We start from the raw sequence: 25,955 nt of genomic DNA, 5'->3' as shown, positions 1-25,955 counted from the left end.
TCTTACTCGTCTGAATAATTACGAAAATCATCAATCAAAATTTATCTTCGAACTCAATACCTCCAATCATATATATATCGTAGTAGTAGTCACAGTTAACCTTGTAAATATCACTCCACATCCTCGAAGGGTAAATAGAAATATATTTAAAAATGACGTTAGGGTCTAGTAGCATTTAAGGGACCATTAAAAATAATAAGTAATATCTTACCTTTTTAAGTAGAGAAAGATAAAAATGGTAACTTTCTTCCATTCTTATTAATTTTTTATTCTTTTTATTTATTTTATGGTAATGGAAATATAATTTGATACCAGTTATTATCCATATATATCATTCACTTAAATGGAAACATAATCTAATATATCACATACTTTAATGTAAACATAATGTAATACCATTTATAGTTCATACTTTTATGGTAGATGACAATATGGAAGTATGATGAATTTCAATGTTTAAATTTAAAGTTTATTAGGACATTCTTTTTTAAACCTGAAAAGAAAAATGAGCTATCTAATAATAAATTGCAAACCTTAACAAAAAAAATGAACTTTCAAATTGGTAAATAACAATTTGTCCGGTTCGATAACATATTCGAATTCTTACACCCACGTGTCCAAATTCGCCATTTTCATGGTTCTTCTTTCATCTCGTGCCGTTTGATAGCAATTTTATTTTTAAAATAATTTAAAAATTAAATTTCTTTATTTTGTTATCTACTTTCTGAAAAATAAAAAAAAAATCACTTTTTCAAAACATTTTTTTCCGTAAAATTTGACTAAAAATTAAAAAAATATATATATCTATAAAATCATGAGAAATTATGCATACTTTTTAAATATTAAAAAAAAAAGGTTATCGAACTCCCCAACAATCATCAAATTCCTGAACTAGGAAACAATTAACATAAAATCTTCAAAGTTCTACACCAAACTGAAAGGAAGCTTCTACAATATATATAATATAGCAATTATCAATCAAACAACCATTCTAGAGACTAAAACCAGCATTATTTTTTTCATCAGTATGAACAGAAGTTGAAACTTTGGGATGAAGTTTCCAAAACAAAAGTGGGAAAAAACTGTATTTACTATCGCTGTATTCACATTATCTACAGAGATTCTATTACATTTTTTTTACTCAAAAACATTACCCAACAAAACTCAGCCACTCCTCTTTTTCTTTGAACGGGAAAAAAACTGATGGGAGCAGTGATAGCCATAAATTGAATTGCAAAAGAGCATATATGATCACCTTGGATGGTTTATTTGTGCCTTTTTTCTCAAGAATTTCCATCAGCAGTATGTTTAGATCTCCTAAATTTGTTTCTGCAAGTTTGGTTTTGTGTCTTGTGATGTAACGCGCGCACCATCGTGTTAGTGGCAACAACCTCCATCTTCCGCTGCTTTGCGTGCTCGTGTTTTGTCCAAAATTTGCTGCTTCATGGCGACTGATCCATTTTCCAGTAGACTTGGAACTTTCAGTATCTGGAATAGAGTTAGAACCAATTTAGACCATGCCAAAAAAGCCATGAGATGAAATACATTTACTGTCGAGTGTCGCGTTTCATGGAAGTTTTCTGCCACTTCTAGAGCTACTCTCAACTCGATGCTAAGTGCAAACGCCTCAACAGGCTATCATTACTTTGTGGAAGTACGGAACTGTCACTTAGACAAGTTCTTTATCATTTTTGGCTTGCTTTTGAGTTTCAGGGAAATTTTGCATTCAGTTTAGGTAATAAATGACTAAACAATGTATTAAACCAAAAATTTCATTTGGTAAGTTAGGAGAGTATGAATTATTGTTCTGAAAGACTACACTCCTGGACAACATTTATGTTTATGAAATGGTGTGCAGTGGCTATTGTTAGCTGTTATCAGTCCCACTATAACATAATAATGAAGATTAGAAGATGATTCAAATAAAAATGGCGATAGAATGTTACCTTCAAACAGAGATCTCTAAAGCATCTATCGACATTTTCTCGAGTTTTAGCACTACACTCGAGAAACATACTTTTATGCTCCGCTGCAACTGCCATCCCTTCTTCTGTCGATACCACTCTTTCACTACCCTGTCAATATTAAAGATCCCAAGGACATGACACTGCACTTTTAAAAATTCTCTCCCAATGTAATGTAATTTAGAATGAAGAGTTTCAGATTTGAAGATTATCGATATTGTCCAATGCAAGCAAAGTAGCACGGCATGACAACAGAATGTCGATAAAGGATGAACGTGGAATCAAATAGCAGGATCATACAACTTACCCGGTCAACTTTATTTCCAACTAGAATTTTTATGCACTCATGGTTGGTTAAATACAGCTCCACTTCCTTTGCCCATATATTCAACAAGTTCGTAAATGTCTCCCGTCGTGTGACATCGTACACTATTGGCAAATATTAGGTCAGTATCAGGCCTCAGGAAGTTCAAACCAAATTTTATACACTCAAATTGTGAACAAGGAAAAAAAAAAGCATGCCACGAGAGCCAGTTTCAACAATATAAGAAACAAGAACAAAACTTTCTCTCCAAAACTGCAAATGGTTTGGTACACAAGAAAATAAACGAGGAGAAAAAAATTACAAATCCTGTTTCTACAGACTTTCTAAAACAAAAGAGGATAAAAGATAGAGCAGAAGTGAACACTAATTGACTACATCTCTTTCATCCTGTTTCTATTATCTCAGTTCTTTATCCTTGTTGTCTTAAATTACTGAGCAAAAAAAGTCTCCATATGCTCTCAATTGCTGAATTTTTCATTTTACAAATCCATGAAGGAAATTAAGATGAAACAGCAACTCATGAAAGGTAGCTAATCAACATTCCCAATAAAATAGAAGAATGTCAAAGATTATTTCCTCTCTGGCATACCTAGAATGATTCCATGTGCACCTCTATAGTAAGAGCTTGTCAACATTCCGAACCGCTCTTGTCCAGCTGCATATAAGAACATAGGATTCACGTACTGGAAAGTGTCTTGAATGAAACGACAAAAATCCTCGATAAAGAGTGTCAAGTTCACAAGGCTGTTTTATTTTTTATCTTTTACCACCAAGAACTTGAGACAAATGCTATTTCTCACATTACATGGGGGAATAACTTTCTAAGATAAGTGGATGATCGTAGAAGAACGGCCGGAGGAAAAATAGTAAAAATGAGACCAGAAAGAACTAGTCAATCATCCATACCTGTGTCCCAAATTGTTAGCTTCAATCTTTTTCCACCAACTGTTACAGTCTTGATCTTGAAATCCACACCTGAAGCCACACAACAAACAAATTGAAGATTATATGAGAGAGCTCGTCCGATATAATATCATTGCCCATTGTTGTTATCTACTTACCGAAAACTTACAAAACATTACTTCCGGGCAAAAGCGTCAAACCATATTTCAAGTTTAAACAGGAGATGGAAATTATGTTATATTGATTAAAATGGGAAATCATGAGCAGCATTACAAACATATGTATAATACAAGCACTCATCACATCTAACTATACTTATCGACGATATTTTCTCGATCAGAAGTATCATTTCACGGCCTATTGATCATATGCATACACATAAGAATATTTCACCTCAACTAATCCATAGATGATGAACCAATCACAAGCTTCTCTATTAGAAATTGCCTGTTTAAGAAGGAAAAAAAACTACTATCTATCTAGGCTACCGTTTAATTCTCTCTAAAAGCTCCTTAACAATGAAAATCTCAATATGTCTCTCTCAAGTCCTGAACTAATCAATATTTAGGAATAAATTTACTAAACCACAAAGTTGATTCTAACAATATTTAGCCCTTGAAGATAGTTAGAGACAGAGAAACCATTTCCAGCATGAAATCCCAATTCAGAAAGCACTTGAAGAAATTCCAGAAATCAATCACAAAATTGAAACCAGCAAACTAAGAACAGGGGAGAAGAAAAACAATGGAAGTAAGAAGGAAACCGTGAATAGAACATCTGGGTAATTTGAAACCAAAACAAACATGCAAATATAGAAAGAGGGAAAGAGAGAGAACCGATGGTGGGAGAGAGATCATGAACAAAATTGGAGATGTAACTGAGGAGAATACTGCTTTTTCCCACACCAGAGTCCCCAATCAACAAAATCTTGAAAGAGTAATCGTAGCTAAACCATCTTCCTTTTGAAGAAGAACCCATCATTTTCCAACACTCATAAGCAAGCAAAACCAGCAGCCTTTTTCTGTTGCCCCCTCCTTCAACTTTCTCTGAGAAAATCGCTTTCTCGGGAAAAAAGAAGAAGAAACCAAAACCATCTGAAGAAAAGTTTGTGAGCTATAGCTATGCAAATGAAACAGTGGTGGTGCTGGCGGTAGCCGGTAGCGTACGTGTGTAAGTCTAAATTATAGCATTTATGGCCATAATATTTAAGTATTTCTTTGATGACGGTGGCATATATCATCCATTGAAAGGTAGTGGTTCGAACCTTGACAAGTGAGACGAGAGATGGTCGATTTTGGATACCATAATTGGCACGAACCAAAAAAGAAACAAACAAATTGTACTGGAAAGTTTTCCTACTTAAGTTTGTAAAGTGTCCATGCAAGCAAAGTTCCAAGTAGACAAATAGAATTATTCATATTATGTAGATTGATTTTTTTTTTTTTTGTGAAATTAAAAGCATAGACCTGAGGGTCCAAAGTAGACCATATTAGTGAGAATCCATATAAATACAAATGAATTAAATTTATCTAATTTATCCGTTTAAACTTTTAGATTATGTGGTATTTTATTCATTTTTAAGAAGGTATCAAGAGAGATAATTGAGATATAAGAATATTATTGTACTTGAGAACGACAATCATGTTGTTAAATTAGAAGGAAAATAATATTTTTCTTTTCCATCTCATCTCTCTGTTGTTTAAATATTTTCAATTGAGTTTTAGGATTAAACTTTTTCCTCTTATTTTGATTAATGTTAAGGTTGATTGATGAGATGTTTTTTAACACAAAATTTTCAGTTATTCCTTTAAAGAATAATATTTAGCGGAGAAAGAATAACCTAAAAAGGGAGAGAGAATATAATTCTTTTTAGAAAAAAATAAATATAAAATTTGTAATGATTATAACGGGGAAAAAATTATCATCAGGAGTGAGTATAAATTTTGCATTTTTTTTTTTTTTTTGTTATGGTGATTTCTCATTTAAATTTATAACGACATGACTTTAATATTTACCGACAATGTTAAAAATATGAAATAATAAATTGAAAATTTTAAATAATATAAGAGCATAATTGGACAAGGTTACCCTTTCCTTCAATGGGTTTTTTGGTATGCTTTTGCAGGCATCAGCGCCTGCAATAATTTGTCTCTTTTCAAATGAAAAAGTCTTCCATTCTCTCCATAATTTTTCATTGGAATTATCAAGCTGATTTGTTAAGAAATTAATTGATTTGATGGAAATAAATGATTAATTGATGTTAGTTAATTATAGACCATTTAAATTAACTCCCGAAAATTAATTTACATTAGTTAATTTTAAATAATTAATTGTCGTTAATTAATTAATTTTTTTATTAAGTCAAATTCAAAAGAAACGTGTTTAACGAATTATATTAACTTTTAATTGTAATTAATTAGTACAATAATCAAATTGGAAAATAAATGATAAAAGGCTATATTTCATAAACAAAATATAATCAAATTGTTGGAAATCAAACATTATTGTGCTTGGTTATGATAGGAATGCTATGTGACTTTTATGGAAGTTAATCCAAACATTTTTATAAGTAAAAAATAATTAATTTCTTATTAGTAAATAATTATTTAGTAAAATTATATATACATTCAAAATAAGAATGAATAAAAATAAAAGAAAATAAGAGGCAAATAGAAAACTAGTGGTTTTGCAAGGGCGTAGAATTTTATTTATTTATTAATTAATGAACGAATAAATTATTTCTATCTCCAACTCAATAAACCTTGTACTGTATCAAAAACTCTCGCCCATTCTCCTCCCAAAATCTTGTATCAGCCCCTCATGCTCTTATTTATTTATTTACATTTTTTTATCTCTAACATTCAAGCTACTATTTATATATTAGGTCATAATTTCATTTTGACTTCAGTGACTAAGCTAATGAAAATCGTTGATTTTAAAATATTTAGGAAAATTGAAACTAATCTTATAATTTAAGATATTTTACATAATTTAGTCCCGTAATAAATAAGAGATTTTTCTTTTAAACTTTTTTATTAATAGAAGTGATACTAAAATTTAAATATTGATTCGATCCTAATTTAATAGATAAGATATAAGATATAGGTTAAGAGTGTTCTTAAAAAATAAGTTAAAAGAAAATTTGGTTCACGTCCACTAAAAAATAAAAAACATGTACACACACATACAAATATATAAGGCTATTTTTGTAAATAAACCAGGCCCAGCAAAAAGAACTTGCACCCAAATGGGCCAATCATAAAGTGAGGTCCAATGGGCCACTGCTGGTCTCAACGTGAAACATTTGGGTCAATATTAAAGGGCGTCCAATGGGCCACTACTGGTCTCAGGGCGAAACGATTGGGCCATTACTATGCGGCCCAACAATTTATAAATAGAGATAGTTATGAGTGACAAGTTTATATTCAGGTGATACGTTTGTAATATTGAAAATCTTCTTTTGTTCTTTATCGAGTTCTCAAATAATCTCATAGGAATATAGTGATTTGATAATTTCATGCAGGGAGCGAGAAGAAGCAACAAAGCCACACACTAAATTGTTAGAAATAATTGCTTGGCAAAATGTTCAAGAGACTGAAATGATTGTTTCTATTCGGACTTTTTTTTTTAATTAATGTTGATGCAGTTAGAGCGATGTTATTTTTTAAAAGAAATTGCAACCTAAAAATATTTCAGCTAACCTATTGGTTTAAAAAGAAAGACCAAAATAAATGATAAATAATTTGAGATAAAAAAAAAAAAGAAGCTAAATTGACCTTTCAAAAATTGGAATCAACCAAAATGCACCCTATTATAATACAATCCAATTGGCATTATTTTATTTATTTAGTCAGGTCAACTTATTTGATGTAGTCTTCTCAAGGAAGTTGTGTTTTATTTACTATAATTTTCATTTTTTTATTCTAACAAATATGGAGGGTGGAGGACTTAGAACCTTTGATATATTTATATATATATATATATATATATATATATATATTAACAGCTATGTTTAGATTAACATTGTAATTTATACTACATAATAAGAATGAAACCGAATTACAAATCCATGTATATGAATGTAAATTGATTATCATTTAATATAGTCCATTATTTTTTAAAAAACTATCGGGGCTTATTCTCCCAATAAAATGAGGTTGAATTACAAGTCTAATCCTTGTATTTTCAAATTTGTGTCTAATAAATTCTCGTACCAAGCGACTAATAGATCTTAATTTTCATTTTTGTGTCTAATAAATTTATAAACTTTCAATTTTGTATTTAATAGTCCACGACATATTCTACAATTTTAAAAATTCACAAACCTATTAGACACAAAATTAAAAATTTTAGGATTCTATTCGGTACATAATTTAATTTTATATTTAAAAAATGTCGAATATGCCAATAACCTATATACAGAATTGAAAGTTTATTGACCTATTAAATATTTTTTAAAGTCCATGAAACTATTAGACTGAGGGTTTAATAACTTTAACTTAATTTAACCAAAAATTAAAATTTTCATAAGATAAACCTCTCAAAATTAATAATCAAAAGTTAGGTTAGGCTATGCTAAAAAAAGGGAAAAAGTTAGGGCTAAAATTGACATTAGCTAAGTCACCTTCATATATTTGCCTTAAGAATGAAGTAAGAACTTGGGCAACTTCCTCCTCGCGTTCTTGAAAACAAATAAAATAATTTTGTTTTATTAGTATTATTGTTTTTATGAATTACACTTATACCCTTATAAACAAAATTTCCTAGCACTGGGAAGTAAAATCTCCAAGGGCAAGTTGAGGAGAAAAGCAAATATTAAATGGTAAATTATTTTAAATAATTTCTTATTAAGAAAACAGTAAATTGTAACGATACTTCATTAAAAATATAATTACACTTCATATTCATTCACCCTTCGATTCGATGCATTTGATCTTATGAATTAATCTGACGGATGCAATTACGTCACAGTAAAATTACCAATTCGTAACCGACCACTACAAGGGAGTCCACGTGTACTTATCTGGTTGATACGTTCACTTGGGAAGCGTGACAGACGAGTGATTTTAGACTACATTAATTCCCGAACCTTCTTCTTAACTAAGAGACTAAAAGAGCCCTCCTGACGAAGAAGCGAAAATGGACTTTCTTCTTGCCGATTCTCCGGCTTCATTTTTCTCTGCTTTCCTCTTCCGTCTATCGATTTTTTCATCCATTTGATCCTTGATTGCTTGAAAATCCACAGGATTGATCTTTGAAGATGAAGTTTGTCGAAGAATTCTTTTAATTTTAGTTTCGTTTTCGATCTCTCATTTTCTGTTCGGAAAATCGGTTAAACCCTTATCGATTTTTGATCTTCTGGTTATTTTTCTTATGGGCCGTGGTTCTGCTGCGTCTCTTGCTCCGGGGTTTCGATTTCACCCCACCGACGAGGAACTTGTGCGTTATTATCTCAGGCGCAAAGTTTCCGGCAAATCCGTCCGTTTCGAGCCTATCTCCGTCACTGACATATACAAATCGGAGCCGTGGGACCTTCCTGGTAGGTTACCTTCTCTTTCTCATTTTGATATGTGTAGATTTTGTTTGGAATTCTGGTAATCGGGTCGTTATATGTTGGGATTTTTTTTTTTCAGAGAAGTCGAAGCTGAAGACTAGAGACTTGGAGTGGTACTTCTTTAGTCCTCTGGATAAGAAATATGGCAACAGTTCAAGGACCAATAGAGCTACCGAGAAGGGGTATTGGAAGACGACCGGAAAGGACCGGCCGGTACGTCACAACTCACGGGTTGTTGGGATGAAGAAGACTCTTGTTTACCACAGCGGGCGGGCGCCTCGCGGGGATCGCAGCAATTGGGTGATGCATGAATATAGATTAACGGATGAGGACTTGGAGAAAGCTGGGGTTGTGCAGGTGGGGAATTCAAACTTTTTGAACTTTTACGTTTTCTTTTTGGGGTTTGTGTTTTCGTACTGTACGCATTCTCCCTCTCGTCTTCCGCTGAATTTTAATTCTTCTTGAATTGTTTGGCTATTGTTTTCGATGGGCAGGATGCTTTTGTGCTTTGTAGGATATTTCAAAAGAGTGGTACAGGACCGAAGAACGGAGAACAATATGGAGCTCCATTTATCGAGGAGGAGTGGGAGGACGATGAAGAGTTAATTGTAATGCCTGGGGAGGAGGTTGTGGCCAATGAGGGGTTAGTTGATGATGATATCCATTTTGGAGTGGATGACATTGCTCAGGTTTGTGCTTTGTTCAATATAGCCAGTAAACTTCTATCTGCCATTCAATCTTCCATGGTTAGGAAGGATTCTCAACTTTCGATTGTTAATATATATATAGTTTCTTCACCAGTAAGATTGCAAAGGACTATCTAAGCTTGGTCCTTTCTGCTGCTAAGTTTCAATTGAATTGTTTCCATACGGTTTCATATAGGTTATTTGATGTGTGCTCTAGATCTTCCATAGGGTTGTTTAGTAAACTGTGCAAACAGAAAAAAAAAGGATGGTTCATTGTTTGCAAATGGATTATGAAGCATATGTATATGAAAGGGTGAGGTCAAGGATGATTGAAAGCATGATTATTCCTTCTAAAAATGGATTTTATATACTATATTAATGGTGAGTTAGAGAGTGCTTTGGGAGAAGTGTTTTAATCAAACTCTATTCTATCTAGCAGTTCTAGAAGGAAAAAGTAAAACTAATCAAATGCTTTTGAAGGCGCTAAATCATTTTTCCCCAGGGGGCAGCCTTGTTCGTTAGGTTTTGGATCATAGCCTAAAATCTTGTGTCGAACCTTTAGGTGGAACATATAATAGTAGAAAATACCTTATCTCTTCTAGCTAGCAGTATGGTGCAGTATGGTGCGTGAAGTCTGTCGTTAAGTCAGTAGGATGGAACTGTTATCACAGATTAAAGAGGCACAAAAAGTTTTTTTCAACATTATGAAAATTTGAGAAGTACTACCCAATAGTTAAGAATAAGAATATTCTTAGGATATGAAAAAACCACTTTTAAATGTTCTAATAATGGTACTTTAATATTTACTCGAGTGCTTTTGATCAAATCATTGTTAAACCGCCAAAAAAAAAAGTTGTAATACGTTAACCTGTTGGAAAAGTGTGCTGAGATGCTTTGTCTTTGGGCAGCAGTATCTTGATGAAGGACTTCCATTTGAATATGCTCAACTTCCCTCGAACTATCCTGAAGACACTAGCAATCATGTTGATCTACCCGATGTGCTTGTTGAAAGTGATACAAAACCAGAAGTATGTGTAGGCGATACTTTGGAGCTACAGCATAACCATGGATTCTTTCAATTACCAGAGCAATGCGGAATGGGTGGGAATGCTGAATCAAGTGATAATTTTGCGGAATCAAGTGACAATTATAAGCATGAGGATGTTGATTACTTACTTGATGAGCCTTACCCAAGTGTTCCGGACGATCTTGCACTCAATGAGGAACTATTCCTTGAGGCCAATGATCTTTCAAATCCAGTTGAAACTGATCCTATTGGTTTTGACGTGCTTGAAGAGTATCTTACATTCTTTGATGCAGATGATGACAACTTACAGCTGTCTTTTGACCCATCAGAAATTTTGGGCAGTGAAGATCCTATTTCTGGCCAAGCAATTCCTGAAGAGGTAAATTTTACTGTCAAGTATTACAGTTGCGCATTTGGGATTTTAAACTTTGAAGATAACTTCAACTAAACTACAATCTCTCTTAATAGAAAGCAAATGGAGTTGCAGAAAACGAGTTCGTTGCTATCAAACAAACGTCTGTTGCTTCCGGCAATGATGCATCCACTTCAAAGCAAAAGCCTGAGGCTACTACTGAAACAGGCTTGGGTAGAATTCTCGACATAAAAATTTACACACCAATAATAGTTAGAATCAGGATGGTAGATACATTTTCATGATATCACCTACTCATTAATGTTTTGTTGTTTCAGATTCAAGATCATCATTTCTCAAACGTGCCAGTTACTTGTTGGGCGACATCCCGGCTCCTCCTGCATTTGCTTCAGAGTATCCATCAAAGGACACGGCCATTCAGCAGAACTCAGCCGCTCCAACTTCCAGTTCAGTTCATTTGACTGCCGGAATGATCCAAATAAGAAGCTTGACATCAAGTGAAGATCTGGCAAATTCCTTGGCCTTATACCGAAAGTATGCAGAGGTCAACCAAACCCATTTTCTTGGCGGACTTCAAGGTGTCAATGACGATATCATCCGCCAGACACCGATATTTGTTGCAGTATCTCAGAAGAATGGGAATACGGGGTCACGGGGCAGCTTCTTGTTCTTCTTTCTGCTTTTCTGGGTCCTTATACTTTCAGTGAGCTATAAAGTTGGGAGTTGTATATATTCCCATTGATGCAGAAGCAGAATTAAAGATTAGGTGTGGCAATGAATAAGGTTTTACTGGCTGCTGCTAAATCTCCCTCTCCAGCAGCCAAAAACAGCATATAAACTGAGGTGGAATGGAATGGAACTGCCCTTCTCGAGTCACTGCCTCGACTCCCCTTGCCCGCTCTCTGGGGTTTGCTTTTTAACTTTATACATTCTTTTGTCTACACTACAGAGATGTTTTACACAGTAGTTGGATGAGGGAAGAGAACATTTATACTTGCATATATATATTATTATCTTAGGTTATTTGGTTTTCTTTTATGCGTTTTGATCCCAAAACGCTACTTTACTCTCTTCATTGTTATAGGTATATGAGAAAACAAAGGGAAGAGAAACTTTCACCACACTGGAATTTGTTCATCATTCACGAGAAACTTACAATTGTTTTTATTCAAGTTTAGGGCTACTTTCTCTGCAAGGATTCATTTTGTGCCTTACTGATTTTTATTTATTTATTTTTTTCTCCCTTGTGTAATCTCATCAACCATATATTATCTGAGAGCTTCTTTTTCTTTAATATTACATCATAAATATTAAATATTTTTGATGAAGACTCAAATCTACAGTTAGCTTAGATAGGTGCTAAAATTTTATTGGTTGTCATACTCTGTTATTCTTTTAGAGTGTTTAGTATCTTCTTGTTTCTCATTTTTTATAAAATAATTTTTTTGTTTCTTGTTCTCATTTTCAATTTGTTCCAACATAAATGAAGATCTTATTTCATCATTGGAGGCTTGCAATTCTACTTGAATCTATAGATGTTGGAGACTTGCAATTTTATTTTTTTTATTATAAAAGAGAAAACAGTAACAAAAAATGGGAACAGTCTCTTTCTTAACTGAAGATTGGTCTTAAGCTTCGGCTTGTGTACTATGGCCCCTACTCCTCACTTGAGTGTCACGGCTCCTACTCCCTACTTCAGTGTCACATCGAGTTGGCACAAGGAAGGGTATTGTTTGAGTAAACATACGTGAGAAGAAATGTACAATTTTCCATCAACACCCTTTAGAGGGGTGGTTTTATAGTACAACTCAAAAGCTTGAAGAAAAAGGAAAATGCAAATGAGGTGTTTTGCATTTTAGAGATGGTCAAGCACCTTTCCTAACAATAAAATATATGAATTTATTTGTGTAAATTTCTATCTTAGCTTGAAAACATTTAAATACTATTTACTGTACATAAGAGAAGTTTCACACAGATACCCAAAATGGAGAACGCTCCCACATTTGAATGAAGTAATTGGTCAATGATAGAAGAAGACCAAAACAATCAGAGAAGGCAATCCAAAGAATGAGTATAAGAACAAATGCTGAAAAATGAATAGAGTCCAACTATCTGTAGTGTTTCCAGAGCACTACAACTTCATCTTTTGTATCCATTGGGGCGAAGTCGTGTAATCTGTTGCAAATCGAGCACATCAAGTGTCGTCTCTGTTACGTGCCAATCAAAGATTAAGAAACCGATACCGAAATTTTTTGATGTAACATGATTGATCTTAGCTTCACAACATCCTGGCTGTTTGAAGGTGGTCGTCTTACTGGAGCAGAATTTATCAAACTGGCTTCTGAGGACTAGCTGCTGGTACCCCCCGCGATCCACCGCCACACACTGCCAGAACCTTGTCTCTGAACAGTTGAAGCAACCTCCATATGTTGCTCCAGTGCAGATTTTTGTTCCCTCAGGAGTTGGACCTCATGCTCAATGGATTGCATCGATTCTAGCATATTTTGTAGTTCAGCTATTTGTGCCTGTTGGTCAATCAGGAACAAACTCAGAAAATGATACCTAAGCTAAGATCTTTTAATCAATATGATATGATCATCAAAAGTCAACTTTTCTATGAATCCGCCTGGTGCGTCAGGGTCAAAGGGAAGGGAAAATATGCAGTGTCATAAATTTTGTTATGAAATACAACCTCCAGTTTAAAGCATCTTGATCGTTCGGCTATTAGTTGACCTTGTACTGACTGTAATTCCTGATGAGATGAAAAGTCAACAAAAATCATAAGAGTTCAGAACCAAACATGAAATAACATCTTGTAAGTGTAAATTTTACCACAAACCACGTACCTTGGACAGCTCTGCATGAGTATTGTTTACTTCATCAATCTGTTGTTTAAGTTTAGAGTTTTCTCCTTCAACTTCAGAAAGTGCCAGTTCTAGCTTAGCTTTCGCTTCTCTAATGGCCTCGAGTTCAAAAGTGCCATCTGGTTGAGAATGCCTTGCCTCTCTTCCCTTAGAGACATCATCTTCTATTTTTTCAAAGTCCAACTTTTCAGTCTTGGCTAAGGCATATGCAGCAGTAACAGAAGCTGCTGCTGCCGCTGCTGCTGGTGATTGGAATATCTTGGGACGTGATGAATCTCTTGGTTTGGGTCTCATGACAAAAACCTATAAGTTAAGGACACAGAAATAAGTTACAAGAACAAACTCTCGGAACGGTTCATGAGATAGCAAGATAAAAACAGAAAGAGATGTGTATTATTCACCTAAAACATACCTCATTGTTATACTTTCCGTTGTAACCACCAAATGCAACCAGATATTTTTCTTGTTCAATTGTAGCCAAACTGATACTGATTCCCTATTTCCAAAATGCATTGGTAGTAAAACACCAAGAAGACCACATACATTATTAATCAAGACACTAGAGTTACATTGCTGCATCAAGGGAAATCTCAATTAATTGACAAAGTCAAGGACATCATTACATTAGGACCATTTGTTTAAACAACATATAAGAAAGAGAACACTAGTGTATATATGCATGCAATCATTAGATTATATGACATGTTTTTTTGGACCATTTGTTCACCTTAAAAGATCTAAGCTTCAAAAAACAAAAGCATATATCACCCTAAGAACATAAAAGGAGATAGTAAATACTTCTCACATATACATGTAGATGTGATCGTTGTATGTGCATTTTGCTCTAGGAATCAGAAATTATAGGTTGGAGATAGTGACAGACTTCTTTTCGTCATATTTGTTAGTATAGGGACTTGGCTCCATAAAGGCACTACATAGTATGTTAATGTTTTGCTTCTAAGATTACAACTTGCATTCTACTGAAGTTACATAATTGTCCCATCAAAACTCTTTTCATAAAGATAAAAAATTGTCATCAGTAACAAAAACCAAAGGTTTCAAAAATGTTTTTTTTTATTCCTTTTTGTTTTTATAACTGGTAGTCGGAGCCTTGCTCCCCTATACCCAGGGAAAATTGCGCCCGTCTCAAGGTCCGGATCCCAGACATCAAGGGATTTTGGTATTAAGCTTACCGGAAGGTTCGAACTTGAGACCTCTAAACCAGTATGACCAAGAGACCTCAAGCCTTTACCAACTAGGCTGCCCTTGGGGGCAAAAATATTAGTACGAGAAATATTTGTACTTAATTGGAAATCATTCCAAATCCCAGGCCAATACTTCATTCTTTGGGGAAAATAGCTGTGCATGTTACCCATTTCTTGGGAATAAGTCATCATATATTTTATGTTAACCGGGTAATTAAGGGCATAAAACAACCAGTAACCACCAAGGCTACTTCAATGAAAAGAGAAAGAAAAAGGACGAGAAAAGTTGCAAATTACCTATTTCTTGGGAATAAGTCATCATATATTTTATGTTAACCGGGAAATTAAGGGCATAAAACAACCATCAAGGCTACTTCAATGAAAAGATAAAGGAAAAGGACCAGAACAGTTGCACATTACACACCAGGACAAATCAATGCGATCTCAAGATGTTATCATAAAAAGTAATACCTAGTGTTTGCAACCATAAAATAAACTTCCACATGTAATATCGATAAAATTGATTAATAGGAAAGAATCTAGGCGAGAATGTTCTCTGCAATCACCTCACTAGCAAGGGGTTCTCTTTGCTTTACGCTTGTCAAAGCTAACCAAGAAAGCTTAGACATATTAAGCACAATTGTTTCTGGGCAACCTGAAAGAGAATGTCCACATATTCATAATAATCTTTTAGTAATTTAATATGTTAAAGTTCATATAATGCTTTAAAATAGCTCTAGATACCATTTTTATTATCACCACCACCGACTATATACCAGTTCTCGCCAATGGTTATACCAGCATGGCCAGCCCTGGGAGTCACCAAATCACCCTGTAATTCTGGCTGGGACCACTCCATCTGCAGCATACATAACACTTTAATGCTTCTTGAGTTTATAAAATTTGACAAAAATGATGCTCTCGGGACACTGCAATAATTCTAGCAGGAGGCTTATGGTTTCAGTTTCTAACCTATGGCGAGATCAAATACTCAAGACACTGACGGACAACCAGAATAGATTTAAATGGTTTAGAACCAAAATTGATTCTGACAATGGACAATTACAAAATGGTTTAGAACCAAAAAGTTCCATTCCACCAAAAAAAAAAGAAGAATTGGCTAGCTCAACCCAAAATGTTAAGCAGAGCAAGCCTACGATCTAGAGCTGGATCTGGTAGCTCCAGCTTTCAAGTTTTTCATAATCAACCAATCTCTCACTGAGCAAGCCATTGGAGTAGTTGATGCTCCACCCTACCAACCATGGGTCTACAAGGTAAGGATAAAAATAAGGCTTCCTTTAATATAATTGACATGACAAAGAACATCAGAGTTCAGGGGGCGGTACAGATATAAAATTGGAAATAAACTCCAACTTCTGTAACACGTAGTTAAGATCTATGGCTTAAGAAACCTCATGCTCTTGCCTCTTATATCCCTAACGAATCAGAATCACTCATTAAACAGATAATACACAACTACTACAAAAGGACGAAGAAGTTCAATTCTTTCTAGGAGATAAATAATCAAATCAATACCATTCAGGAATCACACAATTTCATGCATCAATACTGGCCAAGGTAACAGCACCAACCATAGTGTAGACATAGCAAGATTGCGGTATATTAACATGATTGCTCTATGAGGGCATTACAATTTACAAGTATGATAACTTCTAGTGCAAGTACTAGTATAAAAATCCTAGTTACGATATAGTCCCCAAACATTCTAATCTTTTTCTTTGTGGTATATGAAATGACAGTTTTTTTTTTTTTTGGTAAGAGGTATATGAAATGACAGTTTAGAAATGATTGAGAAGCCAAATGAACAGTAAGTCAAGTCATACAAATAATCACTTCAATGAGAAAAACACATGCATGCCAAAAAGAATGAAAAGAGGCAAGAAGAGGAATACTCACAGTTCGAAAATCCAGCACATGAAGATCACTAAAAAAGGCTGAGTGAGAACAACCGCCAAAAACTAGGAGGTAGTGTTCTGCGTGCATTGCTGCTGTATGATCAAATCTTGGAGGTGGTGGTGTCTGCCTATCAAAGCCCAAGGAAGTGATGAAGCAATTTCCCAAAGTAGACCAATACTTAGCTAAACAAGCAGAATGAATGCTTACTTTGTCTCCAGTACATCCCAGGTCCACGTCTCTAAATCAAGAACATAGATGTCATTTAGAAGACTCCGGCTTTCATCTTCACCACCGAACATTATGATTTTGGAACCAAAAAGTGTTGCTGAATGTCCAGCACGAGCAGTCTGAAATATACTCCATGAGCAATATGATCAATATCGTTTTGAAGGGTGACATATGAGCAAAAAGTCTGTAAAACTTTGATACAGCATAAGCACTGAAATCAAGACCATAACATTCAAAACTTTGGTCAAATACCGGAACTTCTCCAAACGTCTCCATAATGCTCCATATGTCTGTTTCTAGATCAATGCAATGAACTGCAAGGACCATAAGTAGAGAATAAGGTTCCAGAATTCAAATAAAAAAAACATACTGCAGCATAGTGTTAGGCCCCCAATAGTAAGGACGTATAGTAGAAAGGAGAAAGGGAAGGGTAAGATGATCATTGAGTGATTGTAGGCCAAACGGCCAAGAGAGGGGGAGGTAGGCCTAGCTGTGAGCCTAACTGGAGGTTGTTAGTGGGACATGTTGTCCTTTTTAGGGAGGGAATGTCGTTAGGAGGGGGGCATTCTGGATTTCAGTGTTTTTTGGTTGCTACATTGTAGCTTAGGAGAGTTCCCCACCCTCTCTTAGGAGAGTTCCCAACCCTCTCGAATTGGTGGGTTGATTATCTTGTTTTTCTGTATCGCCTTCGGGCTTGCTTTTGGGAATTTAATCAAAGAACTTTGTGAGGAGATACCTCACACATAGAAACACAAAATATCATTAAAAATAAATAAAAAAGAGAACGGGATTCAGTTAAAAATATTGCAGCAGGGCATTATGAATTATCATAGAGGAACAATATAATCTCGTAGACGCGCGTAAGCTGGCCCGACACTCACGGATATAAATATATATATATATATATATATATATATATATATATATATATATAATCTCGTAGACAATAACTTAGTTCATAGAGCACAAACCCAAAATTCTATCAGATGATCCTTTCAAATTTCCACCCAGCATGACAAGTTTCTTCTCCCATTTGACCTGCCAGTTAAAATTATCCAAATAGTCCAGCGGGTGACTATAAACGTGATTCAAGACAGGTATGGGGCACGTAATTTGTACCAATAAGAAGGCCTTATAATGATTACCATGCTATGCCCTGCGATAGGTGGAAGGGCCTCCGGTGCACCATTGCCTTCAGAATTCTCAGCACTAGAATTTATTTGAAGTTTAAGACTGGACCAGGACAAATTGCTAAGGTCCAAGACCTGTATATAGACAAACATGAAACGGAAATCAACCCAATGTAGATGAACATAAACCAAAATGGCCTACCATATTCCATACCTGCACATCAGAGAGATACCGGCCATTACGGCTTCCACCGACAATGTACAGTTTCTGATCAACTACAGCTGCAGCATGCTATAGTAAAGAGACGAAATCACCGAAATTAGCTTGCACAACAAGACTGCCCCGAGAATCTACATCACTCGCGAAATCATTACGAGGCAAAGAAGAGCCTACGTAATCCGACGTCAAAACAACAATTTACCTTATAACGAGCTGGCGGTCGAGAACTAGACACCGGCAGTGCCACCCACTGATCATAGGCCAATCCCCAGCGCCAATTGTCGACATCCATTTCCTACCTGCAGCAGATCATTCGAGTCGAGGGCATAAAGTTGGCAATTCATAACAATTCAACGGCCACAATCGAGGAAATTGACGCAATTGCAGGAATCGAAAAGCAAAATAGATAAGATTCAAATCAGAATTTGTAGTACCTGCGTAATGAGGGTGGTGGATTACTGGTAGCAGTACCGGGTAAGAACAAGAATTGTTCGCAAAAATCCGAATACGGAGATCGCGATGAAGCAAAAAAAAAAAACAAGAACCAGGCCGTCCGATCGGGTTCAGAGTTCGTCCGATCTGCGTCTGTGGGATAGAAAGAGAAAGATGCGTCTGTGGAGCGGACCACCGTAAAGGTCAAAGTCGTCGTCTTTGTTTCTTCCTACACTTTCATTTCAATATCCCACCGGCGTCCCATTTTTTTAATTATTATTATCACATATAACCTTTTATTTTAAATAAAATTATAGATCATTGGTTAACTAAAATAGTGCTAAATTGCTAATTACCTTTTTTTTCTTTTAATTTCACATGATATCATTTGATAAATCAATGAGGGTGAAAACAAAGATTTGGAACCACACCTTTGATATAAATATTTAATTAACTGGGACCTGAATCTTGGATTGATCATAATAATTTATTGATTAATCTATGTTTTAATTGTCAACTCGAATATAGTTACTTACACTTATGTCGGTTAGAAGATCATGAATTTGAATTTCTCCGTCCCTACATGTTGTACTAAAGAAATCTATATATATATTTGGATGAGTACAACGAAAAAATCAACATATTAATTCATCACAATTGACCTGTCATATTTCTTTTAATATGTACTTGTAATTATTTTTGCTGTTATTTTGTTATATTAATTCTTATATAATATTATATTTGCCATTTTTCTTTTATGAATTCTTAATTTTTAGTTATGCATTTTTTCAAGAGTTTTCAATAGAATTTAAATTTTAAATTCCATAATAGTTTGATTATCCTTATTCATAAAATGTTAATTCATGTTTTATTTCAAACTATAGACTTTTAGAATTACTTGTTCAGATCATTTTTACATAATTTCTAAAATTTAAGACATTACTAGATTTCATAAACAAGACTTAGAATACAAAATCTACAATACCAACCACCACACCATGTAAAACTTTTTTTCCCTTTTTTTTGTATGGCTTAACACCATGCAATATAATAATAATGATTAAATAGATTATTACGTAAAATTCAAAAGATTAAAACAAAATGTAAAATATTAGATCATAATAATAAAATTTAAAGCATTTTTAGCTAAATTAATAATATAGTAATAAAATTGTATGAGATTGGATTGATGGCGTTATCTTTAGGGATGACAATTGACAACCGAGAGGAGAGAAGTGAGAGATATCTATCCCATTTCTACCCCTACAGAAGAAAATTCAATCATCAATTTCTAAAAATAGTCAATAATTATTATAAAACTTCTAATATATATATATATGTATATTTTTTTTTTTTTGCTTTAGGGTATACAAAATGACATGTTAATGGGGTTTAAATTGAAAAAGAAAATTAGTCTCATAATGTTATCCTTTCTTATTTATTTTTTCTAAAAAATATTTTTTAAAAAATTATCTTACTTTTTTTTTTAATATTTATTGAGCATTGGTTTGTAAAATTTTTAAAAGAACAAGAGACCAGGAATGATTGTATTATTTCCAAAATTTCTAACAATTTTAAGTTTTAAAATTTTGATAAACGATAAATATGAATATAATTACCAAATGCTTAGATTTCTAAAAAACAGAGGCAAGAAATCATAAATAAAAAACAAAAACACTATAACATACCTTAAAAGATCAATCAGTAATACAATCACGTTAACAAGAATATTACATACATACCCACCTAAACTTAACTCAATCGATTAAGTCATATATCTCTAATAAAAAAATCGTGAATTTGAAACTCACCATCCAGATGTGAAGGAAAAAAAAGGCCGTATGCAATGGAGATAAAGATATAAGAAACCTGGTGAAGTCAAAAATCCAAAAACAAATCAGTTAATCAATACAAGAGCTTGAGAGATTTCTATGATATGGAAAAGAACTCATGATCGAGTCTTGATTGGACTCACTTACCGATCCAAGGAGCCAAAGCTAGTTGGATGGGGGTAAAGATCCGTGGAGTGTGGTGAATGTCATCAATTTATGATTTATATGGAACCACCATCGGTCGAGTATAGCATCTGAAAGAGCTTAGGTTTATAGGGGTCATCACTTCCAGTATGTGATCAAGTTCCTTATTTTTAACTCAACTGTAATCAACTTCCTGAATGTTCTGCAATTGGTATCGTAATATCTCCGTGTTGTGCTTGCAAGAAAAACCAATAGTAGTTGTAATAGAAAGAGAGAAAAAGGTATACCTAATTAAAAATCATATATTCTTTTTAAGAAATAAATTTATTGATAAAAAAAAATACAAAATAACAGCCCGAGGATAAGGGATGAGAAGGCCCATCCCGAAAACAACTATACGAGAAAATCAAAACATAGAAAAAATTTATTTTTTTAGATAAACAATTCATTAGAAATAAATAAATAAAGTGCCTAAAAACACGAGACGTGATGACCCTAAAAAAACAAATCAAAACAAAAGCTCTCCAATCTTACAAAATTAATTGTAGAGAATTTCGTATTTATAACACATCAGTTTTCTAAAGCATAGAAAAATCATATGTTAAAAAGTAGAACAAATTAAAGCATAAAAATTGTCAAGAGTAACATCTCTGCTACAAATTTCATATCAACATACATACCATTGAAAGAATGCATGACCTATTCGTTCCTGACCTTAGAACCTAATGAGTTAGGAGCCATCCAGTCTTCAACAAGTCAACACTTCTCATATACAAAAATTTCAAACTTTCTAAAGAGAGAGCATTGGAATTCACTCATATGCAAAAATGTTTTCCCAAAATCTGACAAAATTGAAAGCATCTAAAATGTGTATTATATAAATGAGCTCTTTTGAGTTATGAAATATGAATTTTCTTTTCATATATTCAGTCAATCCATATTGTTTAGATGACAATTTTGATTTGATCATGACAGACTCATATAATAGTTCTTAAATTGGTGAACAAATTCAGAAACTAAAGAGATTGCCAACATGTACACGGTTATAAACCCAGATGCAATTTCTTCCAATAGGTGATTCCACTAACATTAGCTTCATAACCATTCAATTCCAAATAATAAGTAGTTTTTGCTAAAGCAGAGTAGAAACAAGTAACCCTGTTTGCACAACCCTTGTGACAATTTGACATTTTAAGGAATGGTTTAAAATTTAGCCTCAAAGTGGAAAGATTGGTAAGAAGATAGCAGCATTCATGATAATAGATCATTTGCTTCCATGTTTCTGCTTGTGATTTTTTTCATTTTTTTCACCAGAACAAACAAAAATTGCTGCAGCATATCACTTAATCGGTAATGTCTTTTAGACAAGTGCGCAATGAGCAAGAAAGAAAATGATTTTGGGTTGCAATTCCCCACTTAGTCGTACCTTTTTGACGTGTCCATGCGCTGTCTTTCCTCCACATCAACTTCGAGAATCATCTTAGTGCTCGCTGCATCTTAATCTGCCAGTGCATCATTTTTTGAGGGAAAACAAATTAAACATCCTCGTTAATGACCATTAAAATAAATAAGTACCTTTTATAGTAACAAATTGGGACTTGAAAATATTTTTAACTTCTTCCGAAATATTACTCTCTTTTTATTAGTACAACAGGTGTGGGATGAGGATTCGAACTCTCAACCTCAAGATTGGATACATGTACCTTAGAACTCTCAACTTCATGATTGGATACATGTACCTTAATTGACTGAGACTCTTAAATATAATGATTTCGAGTGGAAAGTATTTTTTAACCCTCACAAAATTCATCTCAAATATATCATAAATGTTGTAATTAATTTGAAAAATAATTTTAATCAACTCAAAGTATTTTTTTTCCTGTTCTAACAATAATCAATCCCAGATATAAATGGTTAAAAAATCTAATAAATAAAGTTAAACTAAAATATAGGTCAAGTTTGATAACTATTTCGTTTTAAAATATTAAGTTTAGAATGATAAACACTAGTTTCACTCGTGTATTTTTTTGTTTTTTGCTACCTACTCATTAAAAAATATTTTCAAAATCAAAGCCAAGTTTTAAAAACTACAAATGAGAAGTTTTTGTTTTGTTTTTGAAATTTAGCTAAAAATATAAATATATTTTTTAAAAATATAAAAACGTAACGTGAAAATGATAAAGTAAACAAATATAATTTTTAGAAACATAAAATTAAAAATGAAAAAGACGTCAACCTAAGTATAGCTAACCGGTAATTGATACGAACTTCTTTCTTTGAAATTAGAGGTTAGGATCCAGTATATCCCCAAATTGTTGTAATAAGAAACGAAAAAGCTATCTTACCCTCAAATTTTTCACACCAGAAGTCAAAGAATTAGAGAGTGAGTGGGCATGGTAAGTAAGAATCATGATTGGCACCTTGCTATGATTAAAGGCAGAGAGCATGGAAGCAGGGTAGCATAGCCTGGAAGGCGAGCACTACAGAAAGCTGGAGGGAAAAGAGTATGATGCCATTTGTCACACCAAGCTTGCATTTGAAGAAAGACAAAATTTGAGTGGGATTTTGACGGGGTAGGTGAGTCAATGGGATTTTGTGGCCTAGGAAGCACGAAGCAGAGGCCAGAAGCCATGCTAGGCCTTACAACTGGAGGCAATATCAGAAGTTTCCTTTTAAAATATATCATCAAACCATTTTAAGTTATCAAGGCAAGATGGCATTGCATTCATCAAAAGATGCACCAAATTTGGCCTGATGTCCAAAAACATACATTAGGTAGAAGTGTGTGTGCGTAAGACAGTGAAGAGAATGGGAAAAGTTTTAGAGGATCAGTTAAACAGTTTTTGGAAGAAAGTGTGGTTTATCACTCGGTTTTAGTGTCTTCTTTTTCATTTAACTTCTAATAGTTGATGTTCCAAGTTAATTTGGATCTTGTAATTTTAATTTTTTCAAGATTAAATTTCTTTCGATGTTCTTATCATTATAAAATGTTAACAAATATTTTCTATATGTGGTGCATTTTTTTTATGTGCCAAACAGAACAACAATATTACCATCTAATAATAAAAAAGATGAAATTGAAACTTAGATAATGCACATTCATTACAATTCATACACTGGGAGGGAGGTTCAGAATCCAAATATGAAACGTAAAGAAAAAGTATGATACCTCATCTTCTTATTGGTCCCCTTCCCAAGGCCTCTTTTTAAGGTTCACTGCAAGTCAAAAGTGGGAGTATTATGATTGTATAATTCACTTCTTTTTTCATTTTAATATTCATAAGTCAATAGTGGTGGGACTGGGAGTATCTACCTACCACCATCCTTTATGCAATGCCATTGCATGAAATCAAATGTCTTCCTTAGGACAAATTAGAACTACTTCTAAACATGTTTAGCTTACACACAGCGTAATCTTATCATAAATGTAGAAACTCAACCTTCAAACGATAGATTAAATTTTATAAATCACAAATTTACAAACCAGATATGATCTACATGAATCTAGGCTTTTGAAACTAATTTTTCTACACAATTCAGACGAAAGTTATCCAGATTCAGACCTGTTAATGAACTCGAGCTTTTTAAACTTAGCACGTTCTATTGTTTGTTATATGCATAGATAAATCAGTTCTTACTTTCATTTTTGTCAATTAATAATTTGCTATGGACATTGTTGGCCACTAGAACTGTCACTAGCAACAGCACCACCGTCCACCGGCATCCCCACCACCAAAAACCAGTAACCAGTGACCACTAATTATCTTCTAACAGACACGTTTTTCAATCATAATCACGGTGTGAACTATCATTAGAATTTCGATAAAGTTTTCGGAAGCTTACCTTTTCGAATCCCTATATAAAGGGAATCCCCCGTTCCCAATCTCCTCATCGACGAATCGAATCATCATTTGAGTTCCTGAAATTGAAAGTGAATATATCAATTCACAGTATTGTAATCTCAATTAGAAAACCTCGGGTTTGAAATTTGAAGGTCCGAAAATGGCGTGCAGCAGGGCGATTGGGGCTACATTGTTGGCTTTGTTCCTCGTGGACCTCGCCTTCGCCGCCCGATCGCCGAGGGAAGCGTTCGGTCGAGGAGGAGGAGGTGGAGGCGGTGGTGGAAGCGGCGGAGGAGGAGGTGGAGGAGGACTATTTCCGGGTTCGGGGTATGGCTCCGGTTTTGGATCGGCGGAGGGGAAGGATACGGTGAGGGAGAAGGCGACGGGGCGTACGGGAGAGGAGGCGGCGGCGGAGGAGGAGGAGGAAGTGGTGGTGGAGGTGGGGGTGGAATAGGGTCCGGATCCGGATTCGGATCTGGAAGCGGCTCAGGGTTTGGTTCTGGCGGTGGAAGAGGCGGCGGCGGTGGAGGAGGTGGCGGCAGGGGAGGAGGAGGCGGAGGAGGCTCCGGAAACGGATCAGGCTATGGCTCGGGATACGGCAGTGGAGGCGGATATGGAAGCGGGAGCGGCAGAGGAGGCGGCGGTGGTGGAGGCGGTGGAGGAGGCGGTGGCGGAGGTTCCTCCGGCTCCGGGAGTGGCTCTGGCTATGGTTCGGGCTACGGATCCGGAAGCGGAGGATGGAACGAGATTTCGCCATGAAAACTGGCAATAGAAAATGAAAATTCGTACACAGGGATGGGTCCATAGATTACCAGTTATAGTAGTCCGTTGCATTCGGCGTCTGGTTGAAGAAAAATTACGAATAAGCACGGCGGCGCCGTCGTCGGCTTCCGTCGGAAGTTGCGAGTGGTGTGGCCGCATATAAAATAGAATTGTAGAATAGAAAATATATATATATGTAACGTATCGTTGTGTCACGTTTGCATGCATGATGCATATTTATATGTTAAATTATAATCACGTCACATTGTAATATAGTTCAGTCTTTATAATTAGTGTTTGATTTTAATTTAAATATTTTAATCCACCATTGTGATTTGTTTAAATCTCTATTTTTTTTATTTGACATCAGTTTAAATCTCTTAATTAGTGACAAAATTCATAAATTTATAGATGAAACACGTCGAAATATATTGATATCACGTTATATATTTTGGTATTAATTTGTATAAGAGGGCTGATTTACACTATTGTAGTATGCAATCACTATTGTAGTATGTATACATACTGTTTTATTAATAATTCTTAA

At 34.5% G+C, this 25,955-nt stretch overlaps 3 protein-coding genes and 1 long non-coding RNA gene across 7 annotated transcripts; 1 reads left to right on the top strand and 3 right to left on the bottom strand.

Moving 5' to 3' along the window:
* Positions 1-989: 989 nt before the first annotated feature.
* On the bottom strand, positions 990-4,351 carry LOC111006017 (ras-related protein RABC2a). Its single transcript, XM_022277752.2, has 6 exons — positions 4,029-4,351; positions 3,196-3,264; positions 2,879-2,944; positions 2,272-2,393; positions 1,947-2,075; positions 990-1,488 (listed from the first exon to the last, which is right to left on the bottom strand). The coding sequence occupies exons 1-6, from the start codon at positions 4,171-4,173 to the stop codon at positions 1,378-1,380; spliced, it is 642 nt and encodes a 213-aa protein (XP_022133444.1). The 5' UTR covers positions 4,174-4,351; the 3' UTR covers positions 990-1,377.
* Positions 4,352-8,304: 3,953 nt separating this feature from the next.
* On the top strand, positions 8,305-12,027 carry LOC111006399 (NAC domain-containing protein 53). Of its 2 annotated transcripts, none has more exons than XM_022278331.2 (6): positions 8,305-8,731; positions 8,826-9,103; positions 9,241-9,435; positions 10,341-10,838; positions 10,928-11,045; positions 11,150-12,027. In XM_022278331.2, exons 1-6 carry the CDS (start codon positions 8,566-8,568, stop codon positions 11,572-11,574), a joined length of 1,680 nt encoding a protein of 559 aa, XP_022134023.1. In that variant the 5' UTR covers positions 8,305-8,565; the 3' UTR covers positions 11,575-12,027. The 2 variants fall into 2 exon arrangements, with proteins under 2 accessions (XP_022134023.1, XP_022134024.1); XM_022278332.2 differs by having other exon boundaries at positions 8,306-8,731; positions 10,344-10,838.
* A 679-nt stretch (positions 12,028-12,706) lies between these two features.
* LOC111006400 (Galactose oxidase/kelch repeat superfamily protein) lies at positions 12,707-19,049 on the bottom strand. 2 transcript variants are annotated; one of them, XM_022278333.2, is made up of 14 exons: positions 18,831-19,049; positions 18,599-18,695; positions 18,391-18,468; positions 18,192-18,311; positions 18,018-18,084; positions 17,299-17,360; positions 17,026-17,165; positions 16,819-16,945; positions 15,646-15,760; positions 15,468-15,556; positions 14,109-14,192; positions 13,679-13,999; positions 13,525-13,584; positions 12,707-13,357 (listed from the first exon to the last, which is right to left on the bottom strand). In XM_022278333.2, exons 2-14 carry the CDS (start codon positions 18,686-18,688, stop codon positions 13,181-13,183), a joined length of 1,530 nt encoding a protein of 509 aa, XP_022134025.1. In that variant the 5' UTR covers positions 18,689-18,695; positions 18,831-19,049; the 3' UTR covers positions 12,707-13,180. The 2 variants fall into 2 exon arrangements, with proteins under 2 accessions (XP_022134025.1, XP_087978715.1); XM_088122589.1 differs by lacking the exon at positions 18,831-19,049 and having other exon boundaries at positions 18,391-18,527; positions 18,599-18,712.
* Positions 19,050-20,485: 1,436 nt separating this feature from the next.
* Positions 20,486-25,354, bottom strand: LOC111006112 (uncharacterized). Of its 2 annotated transcripts, XR_002600817.2 has the most exons (5): positions 24,648-25,354; positions 23,974-24,020; positions 22,231-22,306; positions 20,808-21,039; positions 20,488-20,697 (listed from the first exon to the last, which is right to left on the bottom strand). It is a non-coding gene; the product is annotated as an uncharacterized LOC111006112 (long non-coding RNA). The 2 variants fall into 2 exon arrangements; XR_015790160.1 differs by having other exon boundaries at positions 20,486-20,697; positions 20,808-22,306.
* Between the last annotated feature and the right edge of the window lie 601 nt (positions 25,355-25,955).

This window comes from Momordica charantia (genome assembly GCF_013281855.1).
Source record: "Momordica charantia cultivar OHB3-1 chromosome 4 unlocalized genomic scaffold, Mcharantia_2.0 BLBB01000004.1, whole genome shotgun sequence".
NCBI lineage: Eukaryota > Viridiplantae > Streptophyta > Magnoliopsida > Cucurbitales > Cucurbitaceae > Momordica > Momordica charantia.
Note: the sequence above shows the minus strand (reverse complement) of the source record. Positions and strands in the feature narration are given on the sequence as shown.

Bases quoted from the DNA above. Each gene is read 5' to 3' on its own strand.
- LOC111006399 (XM_022278331.2), top strand. From the start codon at position 8,566: ATGGGCCGTGGTTCTGCTGCGTCTCTTGCTCCGGGGTTTCGATTTCAC. The intron at 8,732-8,825 runs GTAGGTTACCTT...TTTTTTTTTCAG, and splicing joins GGAGCCGTGGGACCTTCCTG to AGAAGTCGAAGCTGAAGACT. The intron at 9,436-10,340 runs GTTTGTGCTTTG...GTCTTTGGGCAG, and splicing joins GAGTGGATGACATTGCTCAG to CAGTATCTTGATGAAGGACT.
- LOC111006400 (XM_022278333.2), bottom strand. From the start codon at position 18,688: ATGGATGTCGACAATTGGCGCTGGGGATTGGCCTATGATCAGTGGGTG. The intron at 17,166-17,298 runs GTATTTGACCAA...AGTATATTTCAG, and splicing joins AGACGTTTGGAGAAGTTCCG to ACTGCTCGTGCTGGACATTC. The intron at 13,358-13,524 runs GTTGTATTTCAT...ATTGACCAACAG, and splicing joins CAAGATGCTTTAAACTGGAG to GCACAAATAGCTGAACTACA.
- LOC111006017 (XM_022277752.2), bottom strand. From the start codon at position 4,173: ATGATGGGTTCTTCTTCAAAAGGAAGATGGTTTAGCTACGATTACTCT. The intron at 2,076-2,271 runs GTAAGTTGTATG...TAATATTGACAG, and splicing joins TTGGAAATAAAGTTGACCGG to GGTAGTGAAAGAGTGGTATC. The intron at 1,489-1,946 runs GTAACATTCTAT...ACTCTATTCCAG, and splicing joins TTAGAGATCTCTGTTTGAAG to ATACTGAAAGTTCCAAGTCT.